The 24,606-nt window shown below is 44.9% G+C and overlaps 2 protein-coding genes across 2 annotated transcripts in view; one reads left to right on the top strand and one right to left on the bottom strand.

Annotated features, from left to right (window-relative positions):
• Spon1 (spondin 1) overlaps positions 1-13,643 on the top strand; it is a 266,493-nt gene extending 252,850 nt beyond the window's left edge. Inside the window, exons 8-16 of the mRNA XM_034509559.2 lie at positions 1,161-1,362; positions 3,022-3,162; positions 3,567-3,642; positions 4,590-4,772; positions 5,708-5,878; positions 5,964-6,131; positions 6,939-7,103; positions 8,943-9,206; positions 12,031-13,643. Coding sequence (XP_034365450.1) covers positions 1,161-1,362; positions 3,022-3,162; positions 3,567-3,642; positions 4,590-4,772; positions 5,708-5,878; positions 5,964-6,131; positions 6,939-7,103; positions 8,943-9,206; positions 12,031-12,194 — 1,534 coding nt within the window. The 3' untranslated portion in view covers positions 12,195-13,643. The remainder of the gene's footprint in view (positions 1-1,160; positions 1,363-3,021; positions 3,163-3,566; positions 3,643-4,589; positions 4,773-5,707; positions 5,879-5,963; positions 6,132-6,938; positions 7,104-8,942; positions 9,207-12,030) is intronic.
• Positions 13,644-19,017: 5,374 nt separating this feature from the next.
• The window catches only part of Rras2 (RAS related 2), a 68,130-nt gene continuing 62,541 nt past the window's right edge, over positions 19,018-24,606 (bottom strand). Inside the window, exons 5-6 of the mRNA XM_034524604.2 lie at positions 22,575-22,693; positions 19,018-20,499 (exon numbers count right to left, since the gene is read on the bottom strand). Coding sequence (XP_034380495.1) covers positions 20,412-20,499; positions 22,575-22,693 — 207 coding nt within the window. The 3' untranslated portion in view covers positions 19,018-20,411. The remainder of the gene's footprint in view (positions 20,500-22,574; positions 22,694-24,606) is intronic.

Below are 24,606 nucleotides of genomic sequence, written 5' to 3' on the forward strand. Positions count from 1 at the left end.
CACCTGCTACCCATGTCTCCAAACTCAGTAGTCTCTATGCACTTTCACTTCCCTGAGACAAAACAGGGTCATAATTCTACGCCCGCAAAATCACGATGAAGGGAAAAATGAAATAGAATTGGTCTGTCACCTAGAATGTGCTAAGAGAGTGTGACTCTTCCTCCTCAGTCCCCTCGGTGGGATGTCTTGCAATGCAGTCTCTCCTGAGACCTTGCAACCTGAGAAGATGGAGGCTGAAGAGCAACTCCTGGTAGCTGGAGTCTGGAGACATGATTTCCAGCAGCTAGAACATTCAGCTAAAGGTACCCTGCTTGCCATCTCAACTGGTAACCAGGGCAACCAGGTGGGTATACCCTGGTGCCAGATTGGGTCTCACCTTGGCTGGTCTCTTAAGGGAAACAGACAAACGGCATGGGAAGATCTCACCACTATGGCACTCTGGAGATCTCAGTTGAGTGGGCAGGAGGAGAATTTAGGAGTTGATGGCGGAAAGAATATTGTCTTTGAACATGTTTGTGTGGGCCGTTGTCTCCGTACTATTCTGCCCCTTAACATTGTGACGTTGGACAAGTTCATGACTCTCTTAAAGAAGTGAGAACCAATAATCTTTACCTTAGTTCTGTTGTAAAGATGAAATGAAGATATGTCTTGGGATCTTGGTGAGCAGTTGTTTGTAAAGTTCATCTCATATCCCACATAGCTAGACACACACACAAATATATACATGCACACACATACATACACATACACACACATACACCAGTGTTATTTGTTCTTTCTTTCAAATATGTGTACTGAGTACCCTGTGCCAGATGCTGTTCTATACATTGGGAATAAAGCTGTATGTGCAGCACAAACACCTGATTTCCTAGAACTTTACAGTGCAGGGCGTGATGAGTCAATCCACACCTGGGCAGGTAAATCAACCAAGGAAATGCTATAGAGTTTTGTTAAATGGACAGTGTGTGAGTGATACTATTTTCTCCATCTTAGTCCACCAGGGAGGCTCAGAGGAGACACAGGGATGAACCAAGGATGCTTGAGGAATGAATCTGCCTCCTCCCTTCTCCTCTCCATCTCTCGCCATGGCCAAGCCACCTAGCCCCATCTAGTGTATGCAGCCCTTCCCAAATATGATAGCCTCTTTATCTGGTTTCTAGGAGAGCAGCACCCTCAGCTGAATTCTCAGTGGACAGGACACGCCACTTAATGTCCTTCTTAACCATGATGGGCCCCAGTCCGGATTGGAATGTAGGCCTATCTGCAGAGGATCTGTGCACCAAGGAGTGTGGCTGGGTCCAGAAAGTGGTGCAGGACCTGATTCCCTGGGATGCTGGCACTGACAGCGGGGTGACCTATGAGGTAGGTGTGTACCCACAACGGGAGGCAGACTCCCTCAGCAACCCTTCCTGGTCTGCCCTATTCTAGGTGTCCTGAGCACAGAAGTGGGTGTGACTCAGCTATAGCCTAGAAATCCCTTGTCTAGTGGGGTGGCCAGAATTGGTCTATGTACCAACTATGCAAAGCTATCACAGGGCCTAAAAAGTAGCTAAGTGGTTAAAAGCACTTGTTGTTGGTGAGGATTAATTCAGTTCAAGCTCCTGTAAGGAAGCTAACAAACATCTGTAACTCCAGTTCTAACTGGAGGATCTAATGCCCTCTCCTAACTGGGTACTAGGCACACAGGTGGTATACATAAATGCATACAGGCAAAAACAAAACAAACAAAAAAAACAACAACAAAATAACCCAACCAGCCAAACAACAAAAAACCACCTTAAACATGTTAAATAAATAAATATTTTTAAAAAGATATTTTAAAATATCTTCTTTTAAATGTCTGATATTTTAAAATATTTTAAAATGTCTTCTTTTAAAGTCTGGAGCCATCAGAAAACCAGTAGGAGATGGGTAGGGAGACAGCAAGTCAGTAAAGTTCTTGCCAGGCAAGCAGGAGGAGCTGAGTCAATTCCCCAGACTAGGTAAAAACCTAATTAAAAGTCACACCTGGTAATACATGCTTGTAAACCCAGTGCCCGGGAGGGGAATGCTTGCTGGGCAGCTGTGTTACCCTACACTGCAAGCCCCAGACCACGGAGAGACCCTGATTCAAAAAGCAAGGTAGAGAGTCCCTGAGGAACGACAGCCAAAGATGACCTCTGGCCTCCACACACATGTACGCATGCTCCTGTACCCACGTGTGCATTTACATTCACACCCAAAAGGAAGGAAATGAGAGAAAGCTATCACTCAGAACACTGATTTTTCAAGGCAGATGTACCTGATGCCCTGATTTTTAAATGTTTCTGTTTCCTTGCTATGTTGTTGTTGTTGTTGGGTTTGGAGGTTTGCCTAGAATCCAGGAGGAGCACTCTACCACTAAGCTATGTCCCCAGGCCTTGCTTTGTTTTTTGCTTTAGACGTGTTGTCACTGTGGAGCCCAGACTAGCATCAGACTCACCATCCCCCACAGGTGTGTGCTGCAATGGCTGGCTGGGAATAGCTTTTCAAGCCTGCCACACTCCATTCTATCTCTAGTCTGGGGCTGCCTTCCCACAGCAATGGCTGAGCCACATAGTCATCAGACCCAGTGTGACTCACATCTGACCCAACACGAGAACAGTTTGCTGCCTGCTCCAGAAGAAAAGGCCTTGGATCCAGGTCAAGCTGGCTCAGCCCTTTCTAAGCTTGGATGACCTCTTTGGAACTTGGCTCCTCCAGCTGGGCACAAACTTTTGGTGCATGTGTAAGATTCTAAGCATAGGTTTATGGATTTCTAAGCACAGGAGCCGCACAAGTAGAATTCTGTAAATACAGTTACATTTTATAAATCCCAACCAGAGCAAGGCTCCATGTTTGATTCCCCAGAACGAACACACACACACACACACACACACACACACACACACACACACACACACAGACATGTATGCAAGGTCCTATTAGAGGTTTTGTTCAATAACCAATTGCTTTGATGTTTTCGTGTTGTATTTCCCACACTGTCTGTTTTTATTCCTGCAGTCACCAAACAAGCCCACAATTCCTCAGGAAAAAATCCGACCCCTGACTAGTCTGGACCATCCTCAGAGTCCTTTCTATGACCCAGAAGGTGGGTCCATCACACAAGTGGCCAGAGTTGTCATCGAGAGAATTGCCCGGAAGGTACGATGTAATGTGCCTTTGCACCTTTCTAGAATCACTGGAGTCTCCGGCAGGAAGCACCTCTGGATATGGGATTTCTGGGCCTCCTGAGGGTTCAAATATAAAAATTATCTTTTTAGATGTAAATTAGTGAAAGCAACTCAGAGTGAAGCCAGGATCAAATGAATGATTTGATCAAGTTTCTCATGAGGTCTACAGTCAGTTGCTAATGTCTGCCCATGGTCAGGATATCTGTTTAGTCAATGCTTTTTTTTTCTTGCATTTCTTTTCATTTAAGGTGTAAATGTTGGCCCAGAAATCTGCCATTGCAGGGTTTTGTGCCAAGGCAGCATTAGATTTACTTATTCTACCTCTCCCTTACCCATCCTCGTTTCTCGAATATACACTGTCCACTTCTCTTGCAGGGAGAACAGTGCAACATTGTACCTGACAACGTGGATGACATTGTAGCTGACCTGGCTCCAGAAGAGAAAGATGAAGGTATGTTATTCTTCTTTGTGGCAGGTGGCAACATAAACTGAGATGACCAGTAGCCTCTAACAAGGTCTTTGAAACAACCAGGACTTGGGGTGGGAGTAGGGGGTACGGCAGGGATGGTGCTGGTGTCTTAGCATGTGCTTAGCGTGGACCAAGCCCTGGTTTCTATCCCCAGCACCCTAGCCAAAGAAAAAGACTAAAATCAAAGGCCAACATTGGGCACCAAGTATCAGCCACCTGGTGAAAGAGTGACCTTAGAATAAGTACTTAACATTAGCTGTCTATCATGGCCATAAAGAGGGTATTTGGTAGGTGTCGTAGCATCCAGATCACTGGCTGCTTTGCTGCTTGTTCTGCCTTGACAGTTCATCTATCCCTCATGGGGGACAGGCCAGGCACTACAGTCAAGAGAAAGAGGCAGAGCCTTGGTTTGAATTTAAGTTTCCCCACAAATCCTAGACTTTCTGTTACTGTCTGTAACCCTGACAAGCTAACTTTCCTACCCCTCTTCCCTCAACTAAGAAGTGCTCATAGCAGAGGCTGCCTTAGGGAAGACGAGGATCAGCAGACACAATTAAGTAAGGCTCTTAAGGATGCCAGCACAGGGCAAGGGCTCAGTGAACTGATACCAGTGGGTGGAGTCAATGGAAAAATAAAGTTGCAAAAAAAATTGTGAGCTTTCTAAAACTGCCTATGCAGTGCATACATGCTTAGAAACACTATCTGCCAAGGACGAGCAGTGGTGAGAAGATGCACATGTGCAAATGGCTCTTCCAGGAAAAAAATGGTTGCTATTCATTAGATATTTGCCAGCAGAATGTTAGAGTGTCATTTTCAAAGGAAAAGGATGTCTGCTCCCATCCCTGGAATGCACAGATGAACCTCTATGCAAAAAGCCAGTCACAGCTTCTACAGGCTCCCAGGGAGAACATGTCGAACACTCTTTGCAGATGACACCCCTGAAACCTGCATCTACTCCAACTGGTCCCCATGGTCGGCCTGTAGCTCTTCCACCTGTGAAAAGGGCAAGAGGATGCGGCAGCGCATGCTGAAGGCACAGCTGGACCTCAGTGTCCCCTGTCCTGACACCCAGGACTTCCAGCCCTGCATGGGCCCCGGCTGCAGCGATGAAGGTAAGGAGACAATCCAAGCCAGCTGGAGAAGACTGGGGAGGGAAGGCTTCCTGGCAACATGGCTCCCTTACACCCTTTCAGAGTGGCATCACTGTCAGTGAAGTCCAGCCAGAATCGGTGCCTCCTATGGTACCTTAAGGCCTCGGAACCCGTGGCCTATCCTCTGATAACTGAGTTCTGACACTGGCTTTTTTTTTTTTTTTCATGCTACTTTTATGCCACCTAGACCAAACCTGTCAGAACATTAGAGGGAAGGATTGATTGGTCTTCAGAGGATTTAGTCAGTGGTTTCCTGACCCATGTACTTCATAGAACATCGTGCTGTGGGAGAGTGATGTGCTTTCTCAAGCTAGGCCCCACTTCCCAAAGTCTCCACAACCCCTGCCCCCTCCCCCAAAGACCACCGTTCTGACTGTGTCTGGACAATGCAAACTTTACTCTTAATCCAGAGAGTGTGCCAGGGACAAGCACACACACAGGAGACAAGAAGAGCATTTGGTTTTTACTCTAAATCAGGTGGTGGCTGTGTGCATTGGTTGGGGTCCCACTTCACAATCTTACTTAATTGGCCAGTCAATTGGTGCACAGGACATGGAGGAAGGAGAGAAGGGTCCCTTCTCCAGGCCACCAGTTTCCTAGATAGAGCACCGTGGAGAACAAGCCCTGCTATGGACACGCCTATGAGGATACAGGGAGAATTCACTGTCAACACTGAGGCTTCTTTCTAGAGACTAGAGCTAGGAAGCTAAATGCCAGTGGTAGAACTGAAACCTCTTTCCTCCTCTTCCCATTGTACAGGCAGGTGCCCCCAGGAGGAATGAGTTCTAAACTACTAGGGCTGTTCCTTTAACCTCTCTCTGTAAACGCCTCTCCTCCCAGAGTCAGAGTTCTCTTGTACTTTTCTGCCCCTCCTGAGCATGCTCAGTATGTTACAGATGGCTCCACCTGTACCATGTCGGAGTGGATCACCTGGTCGCCCTGCAGTGTCTCCTGTGGCATGGGCATGAGGTCCCGGGAAAGGTACGTGAAGCAGTTCCCAGAAGACGGCTCGGTGTGCATGCTGCCCACGGAGGAGACAGAGAAGTGCACGGTCAACGAGGAGTGCTGTGAGTGGGGGTGCCCTGTAGGTGGGTGGGGCAAGCAGGTGGATCCCAGCACCAGCATACAATTCCAACTGTATGGTCTCCCTAGCTCCTAGCAGCTGCCTGGTGACTGAGTGGGGTGAGTGGGACGACTGCAGCGCCACCTGTGGGATGGGCATGAAGAAGCGGCACCGTATGGTCAAAATGAGCCCCGCAGATGGCTCCATGTGCAAGGCAGAGACATCACAGGCGGAGAAATGCATGATGCCTGAGTGCCGTGAGTGGGTATGGGGAGGGCTCTGGGCAGGGAGCTTCACTGGCGGCTTCTGGATAGAATTCATCTGTGTTTCATAGAAGCATTTTCCTTGGAACAGTAGAAAAGGACAGTAAATTTAGCTAAGACATCATTGGCCAAGTCTAATCCATTCCTGGTGTTTTGTTTGTGGGGTTGATACAGGGTCTCATTATGAAGCCCTGACTAGCCTGGAACTCACTATGTAGACCAGGCTTGCCTTGAACTTACAGAGATCATCCTGCCTCTGGCACCCAAGGTCCGAGATTAAAAGCATGCACCACTGTATATAGCACATTCCTCTTTTACAATGGCCTTGTTCGTTGTAATAAGGCGTAACTCTGGCCACTCTATGCACAAATGCATATCGATGTGCAAAGATGGGGACACACACACACACCTCCTTCTAGGGACTTCAGTTCAGACAAGCAAAACTGCAGCACTGAGCCAATCTGTCTGGGGTGTTCTTTAGTGAGGCCCTATTAAATCTATAGTGACTATAATTAAATTTAGTCACCATTAAATCACTGGTGTCTCTGTTGAGAACTTGCACTATGCTGCACTGATCTCACCTGGTATCAAGTCATGACCACTGGCTGGGCCACAGGAGATACAGAAGAGTAACAAGCACAGTCAGCGGGGAGACACTTCCTATTCTAAGCTGTTCACTCTGAACCCAGGGTCCAATTCCATTCTATTCCAGTGGCCAGTGCTGGTGGGGGTATTGTAGGGCCAAGATCAAACCCAACAAAAGGTGCCTGTTCTCAGTGCCAAACTTGGCTCTTGACCTAGATACCATCCCGTGCTTGCTGTCTCCCTGGTCCGAGTGGAGTGACTGTAGCGTGACCTGTGGGAAGGGCATGCGGACCCGCCAGCGGATGCTCAAGTCTCTGGCAGAGCTGGGTGATTGTAATGAGGATCTGGAGCAGGCGGAGAAGTGCATGCTGCCAGAATGCCGTAAGTCCTGGTTATCAAAGTTCACCGTTCCCTCCTCCAAAGTTCACTGGTTCAGTGAGGCCCTAACCAGCTATTTGCTAAATACTGCCAGACAAGGAGATGGCTATGTGGATAAATCATTTTGTGTGCAAGCGTGAGGACCAGGGTTTGGATCTCTTAAAGCCTGGGACAAGCTGGCTATAATCAGTGATTTCTAGGTTCAACAAGAGACGCTTTTTCAGCAAATATAGTGGAGAACACTGGAGAAAAGCACCAGAACTCATCTTTGGGCTTAGAGATGCCTGTGCATACACATACACATGCAAAAGGATATATACTGTTAGATCCTATAGTGAGGCTAATTTGTCAGAGAGTGGAGTTTGCATCTGTGTTGGAAGAAAGTCTTTAATCTTGTCTGCAAAACACGCAAAGTGAATATGTAGCACAAGTCAATTGTCCCCAGTCCCTTTCCTACCCCTCCCTACTTACAGGCTTTGTCTTACCCATTAACTTTCCGAACCTTTCAATTCTATCTCTGCACCATGTGATCATTTTACTTACCCTTGAGCTGAGGCTGCCATTAAGTCAGTGACACCAACAGACTGGTAAGGAAGAAAGAAGAGAGAAAAAGGGAAAAAGGAAAGAAAAGGCTAGGTTCTTAAAAATACAGTGCCCAAATCTCTCTCTGAAATCTGCGTACTTAACTGCCGATAGTGCTTCTCTCTTGTTCGTCCATTCCCAGGTCCGTATAGCAGCAAAACTTTCTAAGGATTTTCTGAGGATTAAAATCAGCTACTGCCACCAAGTGTAAGCAGGTGCAGGCCTCAACCAGTAAACTCAGTAGCCTGGGGCTTTTACAAACCATAGTTAGCTAACAGCTACCTCGATGACTGGACTCTAGAGCCCTTACCAAATGGTGACAAGTCACCAATTCAAATAAATCTTTATACCCATAGAGTCCATTACAGGAGATCCGGAAATGAACATCTGCAGGAAACCGCTGGAAGCAAACAGCTCATTTAAGCCGTGTAGCCTAATTCAAAAGCTACCATTATCCCCATTTGGCAGACAAGCTCCCTCAGGGAAAGAGGCTGGAAAATGCCTAAGAGTCCAGCTTTACAAAACCAGTGCAGTGTGGAACCATTTGCCTCCTTGGACACACCCTGAAAAATCAGATCAAAATGCTGTTTCCCTCTTCACTGTGAGGTGCTGGCTTTGTAAGGATTTGCTACATCTTTTACTCTGAGAAGCCAAAAAACACCTCCTGCTCTTGATCCTTTGTGGACTTTCCTACCTCAGGCTCCTGTGTGCTTTACACAGACCACCATATGCAGGCTGCAGATGAGGTGCAGAGTAAGAAAAGCTGCATAGGTTTAAGAAAGCTGTAGGTGTGGGCCCTGCAGGCAACCACCTGCTATCATGTCCTCTCCAAAGGCTATGACGTAGGTGACCATTCTCTGAAGACTATGAAGACTATGGCTTCCCTGAGGAAATCTAGGGTCATTGAGACTGGGGGGTGGGGGATGGGGTTTGGGGAGGGTGGTCAGTGCCACTAGCTGATATGACCATTCCAGGAAGACACAGGGCAGGCCATGGTGTTATGAGAACACCTTCAAAGTTCCCCATCACCTTCTCGAGGCATACAGGAGTCAGAATGGGAAGTGTGTGGGTCATGACCTGCCTCAAATCTCGACCCTACTGCTTACAATGTGGTCTAGATAATGCCACTGCTGCTAGAGACCAGTTTCTCCTGGAAAATGGCTTATTGCTCTTGGCTGCTTGGTTGAGATAGTCAAAGGTATATATTGGACTATTTTATTTCAGACATAGATATACTCACACCTGTCTGTATCTTGCCAGCCATTGACTGTGAACTCAGCGAGTGGTCCCAGTGGTCTGAATGTAACAAGTCATGTGGGAAAGGTCATATGATTCGAACCCGGACCATCCAAATGGAACCTCAGTTCGGAGGTGCACCCTGCCCAGAGACTGTGCAACGCAAGAAGTGCCGTGCCCGGAAATGCCTTCGCAGTCCATCAGTCCAGAAGCTGCGCTGGAGAGAGGCCCGAGAAAGCAGGAGGAGTGAGCAGCTGAGGGAAGAATCAGATGGAGAGCAGTTCCCAGGTATTGTTTCCTGGGGTCTGTGCTGGCCTGTGCTGGCCTCCAGGACACCTGGGACAGCTCTGGGCTCAAGGAGGAGAGGCACTTGGATTATTCAGACCAAAGTTCTGATTCCCAAATACTAAGAAAGCATAATTTATATGGAAGAAATTGGGTTATTATTTGTAGCAAAAAATATATTAGATATGATAACTGGCTGTCAAAATCCATTTTTAAGCTAAGAGCCTCTAGAAATTGTACAGTTTTTCTTCACATTTGCAAAACACCTTGCTCACCATCAGCTGTGACCAACCAACCTCATTTGCTTTTGCAAAAAGGGACATACGATGGCACAGATGTGTTGAGAGGAGCCTGGTTGTTTAGGGAAATTTTCCTGACTTCTCAGATCAAATCATCCCATTAAGGGTAGAGCTGAGACAAGACGGCCCTGACCTGATGGCTTCTTGGTTCAGTGCTAACCACAAAGTTTAGCATTTAGAATTTTATTTCTTCAAATTAATATGGACCCAGGTTGCCACATAAGCAGTTAATACTCCAACAGAATAATGAACCAAGTGCAAAGAAAGCCAGAGAATGGGCACAGGGCAAACTGGGGCTCCAAGAGATGCCAGAGCAGAGAAAGACAGAGTCTTAGGGAGCTTTTAGGAGCTTGCCAGTTAAAAAGCACTCTGAGCTGGCAAGACTCACCACTACCAAGGCAGAGACACCAAAGGATACCAAAGTAATAGGTAGGGTGCAGATATGGAAGGATACAAGGAGAGGCAGGAAATAGGACTAGAGAACTGAGTGGGAAAGTCAGCGGCCAACTGTAGAGGAGTTGGGTCTGAGCCTGTGCTTGGAAGTTTGAAGAGTGGCTTAACAGACCTGAGTTAGGTAAAAAAAGCCAGAAGATGTCTCAGCAGATGAAGCCTAAGCTTGCCTGAGTTCAGGCTCTGAAACCCACATGCTGGAAGAGAGGACCAGCTCCACAAAATGGCTCTCTGATGTAACAGACCTGAGTTAGGTAAAAAAAAGCCAGAAGATGTCTCAGCCGATGAAGCCTAAGCTTGCCTGAGTTCAGGCTCTGAAACCCACATGCTGGAAAAGAGGACCAGCTCCACAAAATGGCTCTCTGATGTACACAAACACATACTGTGCCAGACACTCATGGAGATACGCACAAATAAATCAGAGACATAAACCAATCTTTAAAACCATCATCCCAGGACTGGAGAGATGGCTCAGTGATTAAGAGTACTTGCTGCTCTTCCAGAGGACCCGGGTTCAATTCCCAGCACCCACATGGTAGCTCGCACCTGTCTGTAAGTCCAGTTACAGGGGATCTGACACCCTCACACAGACATACATGCCAATTCACAATTAATAAACAATTAGAAAAAAAAACTCAAACAATAAAAATAAAATCAATGGGCTGGAGAGATAACTGCTCTTGGAAAGAACCCAGGTACAACTCCCAGCATCCACATGGTAGCTCACAACATTCTGTAATTCCAGTCTCAGGGGATCTGATGTCTTCTGGCCTTGACAGGCAAAATACCACCCACCCCCACCCCACACACACACCAAAGAAAAATTAAAAAATAATAATAATCCTTACACTGCTGAGCTGGTACACACCAAGGGAGCCAAATGACTGACAGGCCAACAGGATGGTGAGTTAAGATGATCTAATTCTTACACTGGGCACAGACCATTAGGTGTTCTTGGAACTCCCTGAGGGCAAAAAAGAGCAGCCATATAAAAGTGAAAAGCTGACTCTTCTTTAAGACAGCCCATCTAGCCACGGTGCATGCCTTTAACCCCAGCACTCTGGAGGTAGAGGCCAGCCTGGTCTACAGAGCTAGTTCTAGGACAGCCAATGATACACAAAAAAAATCTGTATCAGGAAAACAAAACAAACAAAAGACAGCTCATTCTTTGGCACAGAGATGGACTAAGTAGACAGATCCTTTCAGAAACCCAGATGTCTGTGGCAGGCAGGCAGGCAGGCAGGCATCAGTCCAGACCAGTTAAAGGCTATATACTCAGCAGTTTCTCCAGCAAGCTCTGCTGTGGTGTGGTAAACAGGTATCTACTAATAATAATCTTGAGCATCTGTGTTCACAGGAGAGATACATGGAGAGCTATGACAAGTGCAAACACGAGGCTTCATCTATGGGGGTCAGAGGAGGTTCTTCTGAGGAAGGCATATCCATGTTTCATAGGAAGAAAAGAACTGTTCGTTTTACTTACTACTGGGTGGGCTAAAAACCCAGGCAGGGAGGCTAATGAAGTAGCTCACTGCCCTATGGCTGGACACTTCGCACAAGTCAGTGCTTTCAACAAACCTTTACTAGCATGATCCTGCAGCTCAGAGGCAAGCTAGCTTGGATTCACTCTTCTGAACTTTGGCTATGTTGGACTCAATCTCATCTCTGCAGCCACAATCAAGTAGAGCTGGCACAGCACCCCAGCCTCACCTGCTTTCCTGGGGCCTCTTTCCATGGGGTCTCTCCAGTGAGGTCACCCAAATGTACTCACACTTAGCAGTGCTTCTCAGGCATGGTACCTGCTCACATCCCATTGGCCAAACCAAGCCAAGATTCAAAGGGGTGTGGAAACAGACTCTGCCCTTTGACAGGCAAAGATCCAGCGCACTAACAGCCACAGCTTTTGCAAACCATCACATATGAGCTAACAGCCCCTAATGGGGATAGCAGGTATTAATGAATTCAACCACTTCTTATACCGAGAAGCAGTGAAGGGCAAGAGAACTTATTGGACAGTCCTGCTGGATGTCACTGCTTTCATATTCTGCTAGCCTAACCAGACGCTCTCTTACTTTCAGGCTGTCGGATGCGCCCGTGGACAGCCTGGTCAGAATGCACCAAACTGTGTGGAGGTGGGATCCAGGAGCGCTACATGACTGTGAAGAAGAGGTTCAAAAGCTCCCAGTTTACCAGCTGCAAAGACAAGAAGGAGATCAGAGCGTGCAATGTGCACCCTTGTTAGTAGGGGTTCCACTCCCCAGGGCCTCATTCCAGATTCTAGTCACCAATGGTTGGGTGGTTGGTTTGCTTGTTTAAGATGATTTAAATTGTGTCCACTAGTTTTCATTTTTTTATGGTGTGGTTTGCCCAATAGTCTTATGGATGCCAAGGGACATCCTGTCTGAATACTTCTTGGTGAGTACAGGCAAAGTGGGGCATCCCTGTCCTCAGGCAGCCCTCTTCCTACACTGAGTAGTGTTGGTTCACTTTGTACTAAACTGAAGTCTGTCCCTCTGGAGCATTCCCCTGGTCAAGCAGGGTGGAGACCCTGGCCACATCCACAAGGAGAAGCAACCACGTGCTCGGGTGCCAGGATGCAGCATGCAGGAGATACAGCCATCAAATGCAGAGGACAGATTCTCCTCTCTCACCTTTGGCCTGCTCACTCTTACAGAAACCTGTTTGTCTCTTTTTATTTAGCACAACTCCAGGTATCTTGGTAAGTCTCCAGGGTCCTGGGTTCTTCCGTGTCCTGAAGGAGAAGCTCTAAGGTGGGATGGCATTTGTTCCAAACCTCCAGACACTGCTTTGTTTAACACACACAGGGCAGCAGGTGATGACGGCTACTTTATTTCATTGTGAGCCGTGATTTCCGTTGAGTTTTGATTGTTGGTGCCATAACCATCCTAGGATGCCAGACAGATGCATCAACCTTCTCTCGGCAGATCCTTCTCTGAGCCAATGCAGACAGGAAACTGGGCACTGGTTCCAAAGCCAAGTAAAAATCTTCCTACACATATCTGGAACTTTTAGGTTTCCCAAACTTCCTTAGAATAAAGCATTTTAGCTCTGAGAACTACATGATAAGTCTGGCAGGGAGTCTCCAAGTCAATTCCTCAACAAAAATACTATCTTCCCTACTTAAAAGGTTTTTTAAGTCATGATATTTTATAGTTAGAGGAGAGAGAGAGAGAGAGAGAGAGAGAGAGAGAGAGAGAGAGAGAGAGAGAGAGAGAGCGAGCCTATTCCCATGACTAAGACACAAGCCTACAAGAAAGGGTTATTCAGTCATGCCTGTGCCTGATTTCTAGACCAGGGCCCTGGTTTTCATGGGTAGTCCAAAGGAAGGTCGGGGTTCCACTGACTTCCAAGCCATCAGCAGCACACTAAACCCAGGAGTCTAAGAACCAACAATCAGAGTAAGAAGATGTTTATCTCAGCTATGAGCTCATCAGCAGGTTTTACTCATGCATCTGTTAAAACTACCACCACATCCTTTTGCAAGTCTGTTTATTACTGCTTCATCCAAATACATACTGTGGGCAGGATGCACACAGTACTATGAATACAGTACTTTAAGAGTCTGCATTAGACACGTCAGAATATCCCAGCCACATCTATGTACAACCCCTGAATATGTATTTTCCTTAACACAAGAGACCTGTTCAATTAAAAAAAAAATCTCACTGGGTCTGTCTTTGTTTTTAAGACTAATTAAGTAGTGGGAGGATTGGGTCTTCTTCTAGTTGCTACCTAGTTCATTTGCAGGAAAAGATGGCACTTCTGTTTCTTCTAGATGGGCCGATGGCATCACACCGCTCAGCCATCTGGATTATTTCCAACACTATTTTTAGATGTTTTAATGAATTGCTTTCTCCTTCAAAGGAGTATAAAACAAAGAAATGAGAGTTCTGAATTTCTACCCTCCCCAAAAATGCTCTGTTAAAGGATCTGCCCTGCCTACTTCTGCAACATCCTCCCAGTGATCTTGCTGTTGACTTATTCTCAGAGTTTGTTTGAAAATCAAAGTTCCTTCAGGTGGTGGCAGGCTTCAATAGTGGATTATGTTTTTACCTGGTCCCACTTGGGTATATATAATTTTAATCCTGATTTGGGAGACTTTTTTAAAAACCAGAAAAATGACTAATGGCCAAAAAGAGAACAAGAAACATGTTTTCATCAATGAATCATATTGCTCTGTTTGCAATGGGGAGTTTGTGAACGTCAAATCTTTCTTGCCAAAAGCCTTGCATTAGGTGCATTTTTCTGGCTAACCAATCATTTGAAAATAAAGATTTTTCTTTCTATGAATGAAATCTGATTGGATTTCCACTCTGGCTAGTAAGAACTTGCCACATAAAGACAACTAGAGCCAGGCATGGTAGTGTGCAATCAACCAAAGAAAATTATAATTGTATATATCTTACACCAATCCAAACCAGTTGTAATCTGGTCAAACCCACATTGTAAGAAGTTCAGAGCTCTGCTTCCCAATCAGACATTGAGTCAATTTCTTATCACCATGCCAGCATGTTTTATCAGAGGGCAATCTGCTGTAGCTAATAAGACTAAAACCTGGGCTCCTTCCCCCTAAAGTGAAAAACTTAAAAGACCTCGTGCTGTGCTTTCTTTGTCTCCTGCATGCGCCTTCAGTGCACTCAAGGTCTGCAAGCACCTGAACGGGCACACTTTCTTGCATGCCTTCGGCGCTCTGGAAACCCATCACAACCTTTCTGTCCTGTCAATACATAAACATTATTTCTGTCAAATCACCACTGAGCTTTGTTTTCATTAAGCCTCCATGTTTCAGACAATAACAAGTAAAAACAAAATTTTGGATCACACACAGTGGAAGCTGTATTCCTAGCACTAGAGAAACTGTCCCAAGCCAGCAAAGCTTGTTAAAGTCAGAAAACTCAAAGAATTACACTTATGACAGTCTGACCTGGAGTTTCCAAAGCCCGGCTTTAGAAATTGTTACATGGAGTAACTATGAAGAAGTAAAATATTTACACCCTAAAAAATGCATACTATTATCCAAACAAGACTAAACCATAAATAATTAATTCCTACTAAAAACTCCAAATCAAGGAACCCAGCCATTTCCACCATGTTGCTATTTGGCAATGCTGACTTCAATATCCCCATTCTTCTTGTTCATATTGCCCAAAGTAGACAGAATGAAAATAAATCCCCTTTGAAAAATGATTGAAATGCGGTAACAAATTATAAATAGCAGCTACATGTTAATTAGCACAGGGCTAATTCTCTGATTTTGATCTTGTGAAAAATGAAAGCAAAAAAAATCTATATTAAAATGTCACATTTAAATAATGGTGCCTGCTTTTGAACCCCCGAGGGCTTAGAGGTGATGTACATATCCAGGGACGGAAGGGCAAAGACAGTAATGGTGGGGCCCAGGGAATCTGGGTTGGCACCCGAGCAGCTCTGACAACCAGCCCGAGTCGGTCCTGCTGTTCTGGTGTCAGGACTGACCTGCCTGCCCTTCCTTCTCACCTTCACAGTTTATCCAGTTCTCCTGCACAGGGCAGGTCTCCCAGCAACCAGCTCTACTCCACCTGTCCCTCACTGCTTCGTAAACCTCTAAGTGCACACCTTTGTACGGAATCTGATGAGAGTTGCATTTTGGTCATCTGTAACTGAAAATGTCTCAACAAATAAAATTTACATACATAATTTTTAACAGTTATCATCAGAGCGCTATGCTATCTCGGGCTGTTTTCACTTAACATGCATGGTGTCTTCACATAAGATGGCATTCATTAACATCTCACGGTGCTCAAAATACCCCTCTCCAGCATACTGATTACTAACAGGCTCACATTTTAAGTCATTACATGCTTAGACAATTTTCCTTTACCGAAAGTAATTTTTAAGTATTAAGAGAAGGGGGGGGGGGGGCGCGCTAGTGAGATGGCTCCGTGGGTAAGGGCACTCACTGACAAGCCTGAAGACCTAACTACAGTCCACAGAATCCATAGGGCAGAAGAGAACTAACGCACACAAGCAAGTTGTCCTTTGACCTACATATCTGCTAAGTGATCCTAACCTGGAATAACCAGCCCAGCTAGGACATCAGAAGGGTCACCTGGAAACACTTCATCTCCTGCTGCCCGAAGCAGGACATTCCAGCTGCCTGATGCAGGACCTGCACTTCAGTCACATCCACAGAAGGGATGCAGAACCGTGAAGCTCATGCTGAGAAAACCTTTATAGTAACTTGACATTGCAGTGATAGCCAACCGGATGATTACTTTCCTAGTTTTCTTGTCCTTGCACTTAGCAAGAGTATGTCAGTCCACAGCATTGGAGACTAAGCAGCTTGGAGAAGCACTGAACGAGCATTCTCTGCCACAGAGAATTCAATCCTGCCTCCCCAGGGCCCTGCTATGTAAGCCACTGTGGCCTTGAACTTGTGATATCATAATTCTCCTGCCCCACCCTCCTGAGTGCATGAATTCCCAGGCTGCTCCACCCTACACAGCCAAACTGTAGACTTCTCTCTTCTAACCAAGCATCCCAATTTAACAACTAATTCTAGGTTTGCACTGCTACCTACCTGGACTGACTACTAAGCACTGACTTGCTCTCACTATTCTTACAGCTTAACTCCCTAAAACAAAACATGTGTCCATTACCCAGTTTCGTGCCAAAGAACTTCCCCAAACATTCCATACTCCATTTTCTTATCTGCCAATCACACTGCAGCTCCTACCCAGTGTCCACAATCAAACAAACCTACAGAAGTCTGATTGCTGAAGTCCCTCACTCGACACTCAAAGCTTCCTACCATCACAAGGCCTGGGGTTTCTTAAAATACAGGCTCTTGGAACCAGGAAGATGGTTGCACAGGTAAAATCTCTACCTTTGGCAAGCCTGAAGAACTGAGTCTGAACCTCAGAGTTCAATCTCTGGAACACATATAAAAAGCCACCTGTAGTAATGGTTCTGGAGTGTAGTAATCTGGAATCCCCAGCACTCCTACAGTGGGAAGAGAAATGGAGGCAGGAGAACAGCCCAGAAGCTGTGGGGACAGCTAGCCTTAAAACACAGTGTAGAGACAGAAATGAAACCCTGCCTCAACAAGGTGGGTTTATTTTACTTCCTGAACCAATCAGAAACTGAACTATGTGGGTGGGTGCTATTTATAATCCTAATGCCCCAGTTACCCAGGGGGTTGAAGCAGGAGGATAATTTGAACCCAGGAGAACAAGGCCAGCCTGGGCAAGACCAGGTCCTGCCTCAAAAAAGGAAGGTATGTGAGACATTAAATGTATAAAACAATGATTTGTGGACAGTGAACAAAAACTAAGTCTTAAAGCTGCCCTGGCTTTCAGCCTAAAGCAATATTCCTGGTTATAGGAGAAGGCCGGGGAGATCTCAGGCAGGACACAAATGCTTCCTTGAACTGAATGACCAGAGCTCAAGGAATATTTGAAGCAACTTGAAGTTGCTGTAGAATGTTCTGGAGTGTTTCAAAAGGACTGTGGAGGTGAAGGGAAAGAGGGGATTCCAAACTACGCATGGGGTAAAGTGTCTTTACCAAATATTAAGTATATGTTTGGGTCAACTGGACTTTGGTCAAGGAATGAACCATGAGCTGTGGCAAGCTTACTTCTCAAGGGTGGAGACTGTCTGTATACCACAAGCCATGCTGGAGAATGCTGACCAGTCACTTCAGGATGTTCAATGGTAGACTAATCTATCCCTAGAAGAAAAGCTACTTCAGTAAAGGAAGACCCAGAGGTTCAAACTGAATAGCATATATACAGACTGGTTACCAGAACAAAGCCAAACACCTTCAGATGAAAAGTCCAGACACCCAACAACATAAAATATGCAAATTCTATCATCTAAGCAAAATTTAAATATATAAAAAGTCAGGATCCTAACTAACTAAAAAAAAAAAACATACAACAGAGACAAATAAGAACTACAGAGATGTGGGATCAAAATGCACCTTGCCACTCTAGATGCACAAGTAAGAAGTTATGTTGTGACACAGTCATCAGGGCTCTCTGGGAAAGAGAGGGAAGGGCTGGGTAAGAGGCATGCACGAGTGAAACTGGAGGTGCACACACACGAGGGGGGAGCGGGCCACACACCTGCACTTCCAGCACAAGGGAGGACTGCTATAACCCCAAGGCCAGGCTGTACACATGGCGAATTCTATGCCAGTCAGAACTGACCATAACTCAAGAGATAGAGAGGAGGAAAAAAGAGGAGAGAACAGGAGGGGAGGATCACAGAACCCAGGAGTGGGAGGCATCACAACCCCAACACTCACACTCAAGCAAGAAACTCTCGGGTTCAAGGCCCGCTTGAACCACACAGTAAGTTTCGGGTCAACCTGGGCTACTTAGTGAGACCTTATAAAATCAAAATAAAAACCCTAGAAAACAAAACACAGACTAAAATAACCCACTGGACAGGATCAACAGGAGACCAAAAAAGTGCAGAAGCAAGCTTGCAGAAGTTGAAAATGTAGCCATGAAAATAAACAATGTGAAGTTCAGAATGGGAAAAAAAAAAAAAAGAAGAAAAATCTGGGGGAACCCCAGGAACCTGAATATTACAGGCTAGCTCCTGGTATCTGAAGGCACAGGTGACAAACAGGAACCTCCTCCCACAAGGAGATACAACGGTTCTTGAGAGGCATAAGAGCCAAAGATAAAGCTACTAGATTCCCCAGGCAGTAATTTTACCAGAAATTTGAACAATGATTTTATATTAATGGATACATTTTGAAACACAATAAAATTAAGTTATTTTTTTGTATTTAAATAAATACATGGTCCTCTTTGCCAAAGACATTTTAGGATTCATCCTCTGAATATATTCACTACCCTCTCTCCTCTACCCCTGGGGTTTCTCTTAAGAACACTTGAGAGAAAAAGGTAAAACCCACTGACCTCAAGAAAGCAGTGGAACAGTAAGTTCACCTGCAGAACTCCCTAGGACACAGTGCAGAAAAGGCACAGGCCACTCCAGCCAGGTCTATATCCCTCACCGAAGCCCTGGCATGAAAAAGGAGCCATCAAGCGTCTGGTGATAACAGATCAACTTTTAATTCTAGCACCTGAAGCTATACAAGGGTCCACTTTATAAACTTCATGGGGCTGTTGTACACATTCAATAAAGTGACCACTGTGCAATACCACTGAGAGTCTCAAAACCAGGAACACACTTTGAATTGCTTAAACACAATCCACAGAGTTAAAAACAAAGTCAGAAGCCATCCACAGTTACACTAATTGTCAAATAGAGGTTTTACACATAATACTTGATATAACAGTCAATATCTAGTGGGGACATTGAACGTGACTTCACAGTCTCGTCCTGTTGCATTCTCTTGGGAAGGTTTTCTGATTATTGGCCACCAGTGGATGTAACAAGGACCACACCAGCAAGCAAAAGCCATGGTCACCGTGGCTTCCATGTTCTCTTTGTCAGTTAACAGTGAACAGTGAGACTTAAATACTCATCTTTACATATACACAAGGTACGCTGTGAAAGCATATTCGCTTACAAACATATAAAAATACTTGTTAACTAGTTTGATAAGAAAATAACGTATAAAAGTATATAGCAAAAACATTAATCATCTCTGACTTTGGAAAGATCAATTCCATATTTTATATTACATCAAACAAAAACAGCTTTAGCTTGTGTGGATTTTCTTTTTTAATCCTTCACCAGGAATACTTGAAAAAGGAAGACAGACAGGAACCATTCACGCTTACCCTTACCACGGCTGTGAAAAGAAATCAAGTTCACCGAAACACCTAAGTGCAGAACCAGTCCAAACATTTGGCCACAGAGAATATTGTCATCTTGAAGGAGGCATGATAACCAAGGCTTAATCAGCAGTTTTTAATCCATAAATACAACAGGCATTTTGGTATTCTGGCCACCGGAAAAACAAAAGCCGTAGCATCAGGAAAGGTCTGAGATGTCTCACTTTTGTAGATTCCATTCAGTGTATTTAAGGTTAATGAAAGTTGACATCAAAAGTTTTAAAGATAGGCAAAAATTCACATTAAAAAAAAAAAAAACCTTCCCTATATTTCTATTTAGAGTAACAGTAGGCAACATGATTCCAGAAGTTAAAAATTACTTCACAACCTATGACGTCAGCTTAGCAAATAGCTCAGGCTCCAAACTTGGTTCACCTCTATTAAAAGCCCTTGAAGACTGCATCTGTGTGTGTAGACATGTGTTTTAAAGGAATCAGATAATGTCTGAAGCAGCCTTAGTGTTTCCTTTACACAAGTCTGGGAAAGACTGTTACATTAGCTTCACATAAAGGATTAGCCAGCTTCTTGGTGTAAGGCTAACACGGTGATCACCAGTCTAAGGCTACCAGGTACCAGATGATGTAAACGGTAGCGGAGATGAGGGCTGCCCTGGCAGTTGTTAGCTAAACCTCAAGGGACTCTTAGAAAAGGACACAATGGCAGCCTTTCTTGTCTTTTTCTTTCCGGGTTGGTTCTGGTGAAGGAGGGCATTCTTGCTCTTGAAATTTCCTGTAAGACAGAGAAATCTAAATAGTATCACCATCAGTAATCTCCCAATACAAATGCAGGTTACTTCTGGACACACTGCACTGAAATGAATACACTTCTCAGTGTTCTACTAGAACAGTGGTTCTTAGCCTTCCTGATTCTGAACCCTTCAATACAATGGTTCTCAATCTGTGTGTCAAGACCTCTTTGGGGGGAGGGAGAGCACATGTTAGATATCTATATTAACAATTCATAACAATAGCAAATTACACTTATGAAGTAGCAATGAAATAATTTTAGGGTTGGGGGTCACCACAATATAAGGAACTGTATTAAAGGGCCACAGCATTAGAAGGTTGAAAAGCACTTATTCACAGCGCAACGTTCCTCACGTTGTGGTGGCCCTAAACATAAAATTACTTCATAACTGTAATTTTGCTACTGCTATGAATCATAACATGAATATCTCTGTTTTCTGATGGTCTTAGTCAAACACTGTAAAAGATCATTTGACCCCAAAAGGGGTTGCACCTCCCAGGTTGAGAACTGCTGCACCAGGGGATGAGAGCAAATCCTTGGAAGGAAAAGAAGCAGCAAGTGCTCAGAGCAGGGTGAAGCTCAGGGGTGGGGTGCTCTGCCAAGCATGTGTGAGGCCTCACAAGAATGAAGAGACATGCAAACTGCTTTCCTGGTCAAGCCTGAATCAATGCCTGTATAGTCTCTTCCCAAGTTCAAATTCCTGGACTCAGACATGTGCTCAGCAATAAACATGCATCATCGGGGACGATGGAAAACTGCCTCTTACAGATGACACAGTAATCCCTCTTCTCTGCCGCTTAGTTAAACAACAACAACAACAAAATCAGTACTAGACAAGTTAGTGGTTTCTGACGCTTTAATTTTAACATGAGAATAATAAAAACCTACCCCTTCACAACTGTCACGAGGGCTTAAGATTCTGTGATGTTTAAAAAATAAAAATTCTGCACATCTAGCTGATTGAGAGGTGAGAATCTGGGATTCTTGGGAGTCAAAGGGAAATATGGGTATTTGATTAAGATAGTAATTCAGTTTTATGAAGGAACTGCTTTATCGGTTAAGCACTGTGGTTAAGCACTGAAATTGAAATGGGGTGGGGGAGGGCTGGGAAGCAAAGCTTCCCAGGTCAACACTGTTACGTTATAGTTCAGTGGTACCTCGCCCATTCTCACTACATAACCACCGTCACTGCCGACCCATCTACTTCAAGAATGCTTCCGTCCTGCAGAGCTGAAATTCATCAAAAACTAAACCTTACAGCCTCTTTCTTCCCCTCTCACCAAGACACACAATGAACCAGGGCCCACCCCATCTGCCCGTCAAGGCTGTCTACCTAGCAGGCTTAGCCAGGAGATGGGAAGAGGAGAAAACAGAGCCACAGGCACCCACAAACTCATCGGGAGCAGCTTACTCTGTGCAACATGCACAGCAGACCTTACCGCCACCTCAAGCAGTCTGCAATCCACAGGAACTCCTAGGCCATCTACCAAAATACCTCTCTATAGACTGGAGTGTATGCATCTGCATCTTACTGCGGGGCAAACACCTGAGACACGATGGAGTCTCTGCTGCTTGGGTTGCTCCTAGCCTGGCAGGGATTTGGCAGAAACTAGGAATTTGAGATTTGAATGGGTTCAAGTCCCAGAGTTTAACGAACATAGAGGCTGAAGTTATTTCAGTTGTCTGTACCATTTCTCACCTGAAAGGGAGGGTAAAGAAAGCAACCAGCTTTCTGGGTTATAGTAAGGATCCAATGTACTAACGCTGAAAGAATGTCGCTCTGTGTCTGACAGGGACTTGATTAGTGGCTGTCATCACTACCGTCAAAGCATTTACTATTTTCAAAATCCTTACATGTACTTTCTTCTTCAACTTAAGATAAATGAGATTTTTATGGGTTGGAAATGCCTAGAATATGCCATGTATTTCATTGAAATGTAACCCACAATGTGCACCAGCCCCTAGTTCAATTATTCCTACATACAATTCCCTCTTTCTCACTACAAATGCTGCATGGTCTTCTACTAGAACACACACTTAGCCCAAGTTCTGCTTACCTTATAACCCGGACAAGTTCGTGGAAAGCTTGATCTACATTCATCCTGATCTTTGCCGATGCCTCCATATACGTGACCTTGAGCTGCCGAGCTAACTGCTGCCCTTCTTCCTGTGTTACCTAAAATGGATAGCAGCAATTGTGTATAAGGCACGGCATGTATTAGCAACCCTGTTGGACCACATCTAAGCCTGGCTACATACATATGCGCTACTGCGCCACCTGGAGTCCAGGCTGACTTATCGTAAGGAATGGACAGATGCCACAGTGCCATACAATATGAAGCCCACCTCTGCACAGTTCAGAAGAATGTACCTGTAATACAAACACAGTTGGCCTGCAATGTCCGTGGGCTCAGTCAACTGCAAGTCAAAAACACATGGACTGAGCTGGATGTGGGTAGAGAAAGAAACATCAGGAATTTGGGGCCATCCTTGGCTACATAGCAATTTGAGACTACCAGAAACTCTGTCTCCAGAATAAAATAAAACCAACCCGTGGGCTGAATGGTAACTATAGTGAGCATACTCATCTTTAGTCTGGTCATCGTCCCTAAACATGCAGAACAAGTATTTACATAGCATTTATGCCATACCAGACATTAAAATACAGTATTTTTTCAAATACACAGAAGAATATGCAAAGGTTATATACAAAATCTCTGCTTCTGTTTAAAAGGGATTTTTATATATCTAGAGATTCTGGTGTCTATGGGGGGTCCTGGAACCAACCCCTATTGCTATAAAAGGACATCTGACTAACTCACAATGTTTAGCCTGGAGATGACACCAGAAACATTAGATGTGATGGTAAAGAAAGAGAAAACAGAAAGTGCTGAAACAAGGTCTATTGAGGGGTCAGGGAGAGCCTGCCTGAGGCAGTGATCTAAGAACTAAATAGAGTCTCTAGCTAAGTGGCGGCAGAGTAAGAATATAGTCATGGCCAAAAAAGGTGTGTGTGGGGGGGTGGGGTGGGGGGTGTGCTTGTGGGAAATGACCTTACGAGAAAATCAGCTTGGCTTGCTCAGACTAGAATTGGAAAATGGACACAGGCTTCTCAGGCCACAGGACCTCCTTGTTGTCTTGGCCAGTACTTGGTACACAGGACACATCAGTATGTGGGGAGGGTTGGCAAGTAGGAGTGCTAAACAGGACCACAGCTGTGGAAGACAGACTGACAGACAGACAGGCAGGCAGGCAGGCAGGCAGAGAGTGAGGAGAGGAAAGAAGCAAGCAAGGACAGAAGGGTAAGGCAGAAGCCATTAATTATCACTAACCCTCTGTATTTTAAACACAAAGAATCCCAAAAGCAGTACTTTGCTAAAGTCATTGTGCAGCATTTGTTTATATTTGCATAAATCCCAGAGCTTAAAGTTGAGATTTCCTGGTACATGCGTCTCACTGCTATCATTAAGAGTGAATGCTGGAGAAGAGTTGCAAAAGTCAGATATGAAGAACACTGGAACCCACTTCCCCCCACCCCCACTCTCTTCGACCATTAATGCCTGTCCACAGTAAGAATGCAGCCATAACTTCTTCATACTCTGGGCACATTCTGAAGCTATCTGAGTTTCTGGACACTCAAGAGTCTTTTCTACACTGCTTTGCAGATTCCTCTCTGGCCTCTGTGCTGCCCAGTACCAGCCGCACCCCACACAAGCAGTGACAGGCAGTGAGAGGGTGCCCCTGACTTATATGGTCTTGGGGTCAAGGAACTCTGTCTCCTACCATACTTGTTAGCTGTAGGATTTTATTTTAAAAATGTCCTTTATCCAACTAACAAAATCTCAACCATCCTGAGAATTATTAAAAACAAACGTTACTTATTATCAATTTTTTTTTCTATTGAAATCATGATTTTTTGTTTTCGGTGTGTTGACATAATGACTTATGATGAATTATTTCAGGTTCGTTTCCATTCCTGAAATAAACTCTTCTGGGAACACTGCCTACTGTTAAAATTCAATTCACTAACACTTCATTAGGAATATTTATGCTCATATATGCTCAGAGAGAGAATGGACTGTGACTTTT

The sequence above is a fragment of the Arvicanthis niloticus genome, chromosome 1, assembly GCF_011762505.2.
Source record: "Arvicanthis niloticus isolate mArvNil1 chromosome 1, mArvNil1.pat.X, whole genome shotgun sequence".
NCBI classification, from domain to species: Eukaryota; Metazoa; Chordata; class Mammalia; order Rodentia; family Muridae; genus Arvicanthis; species Arvicanthis niloticus.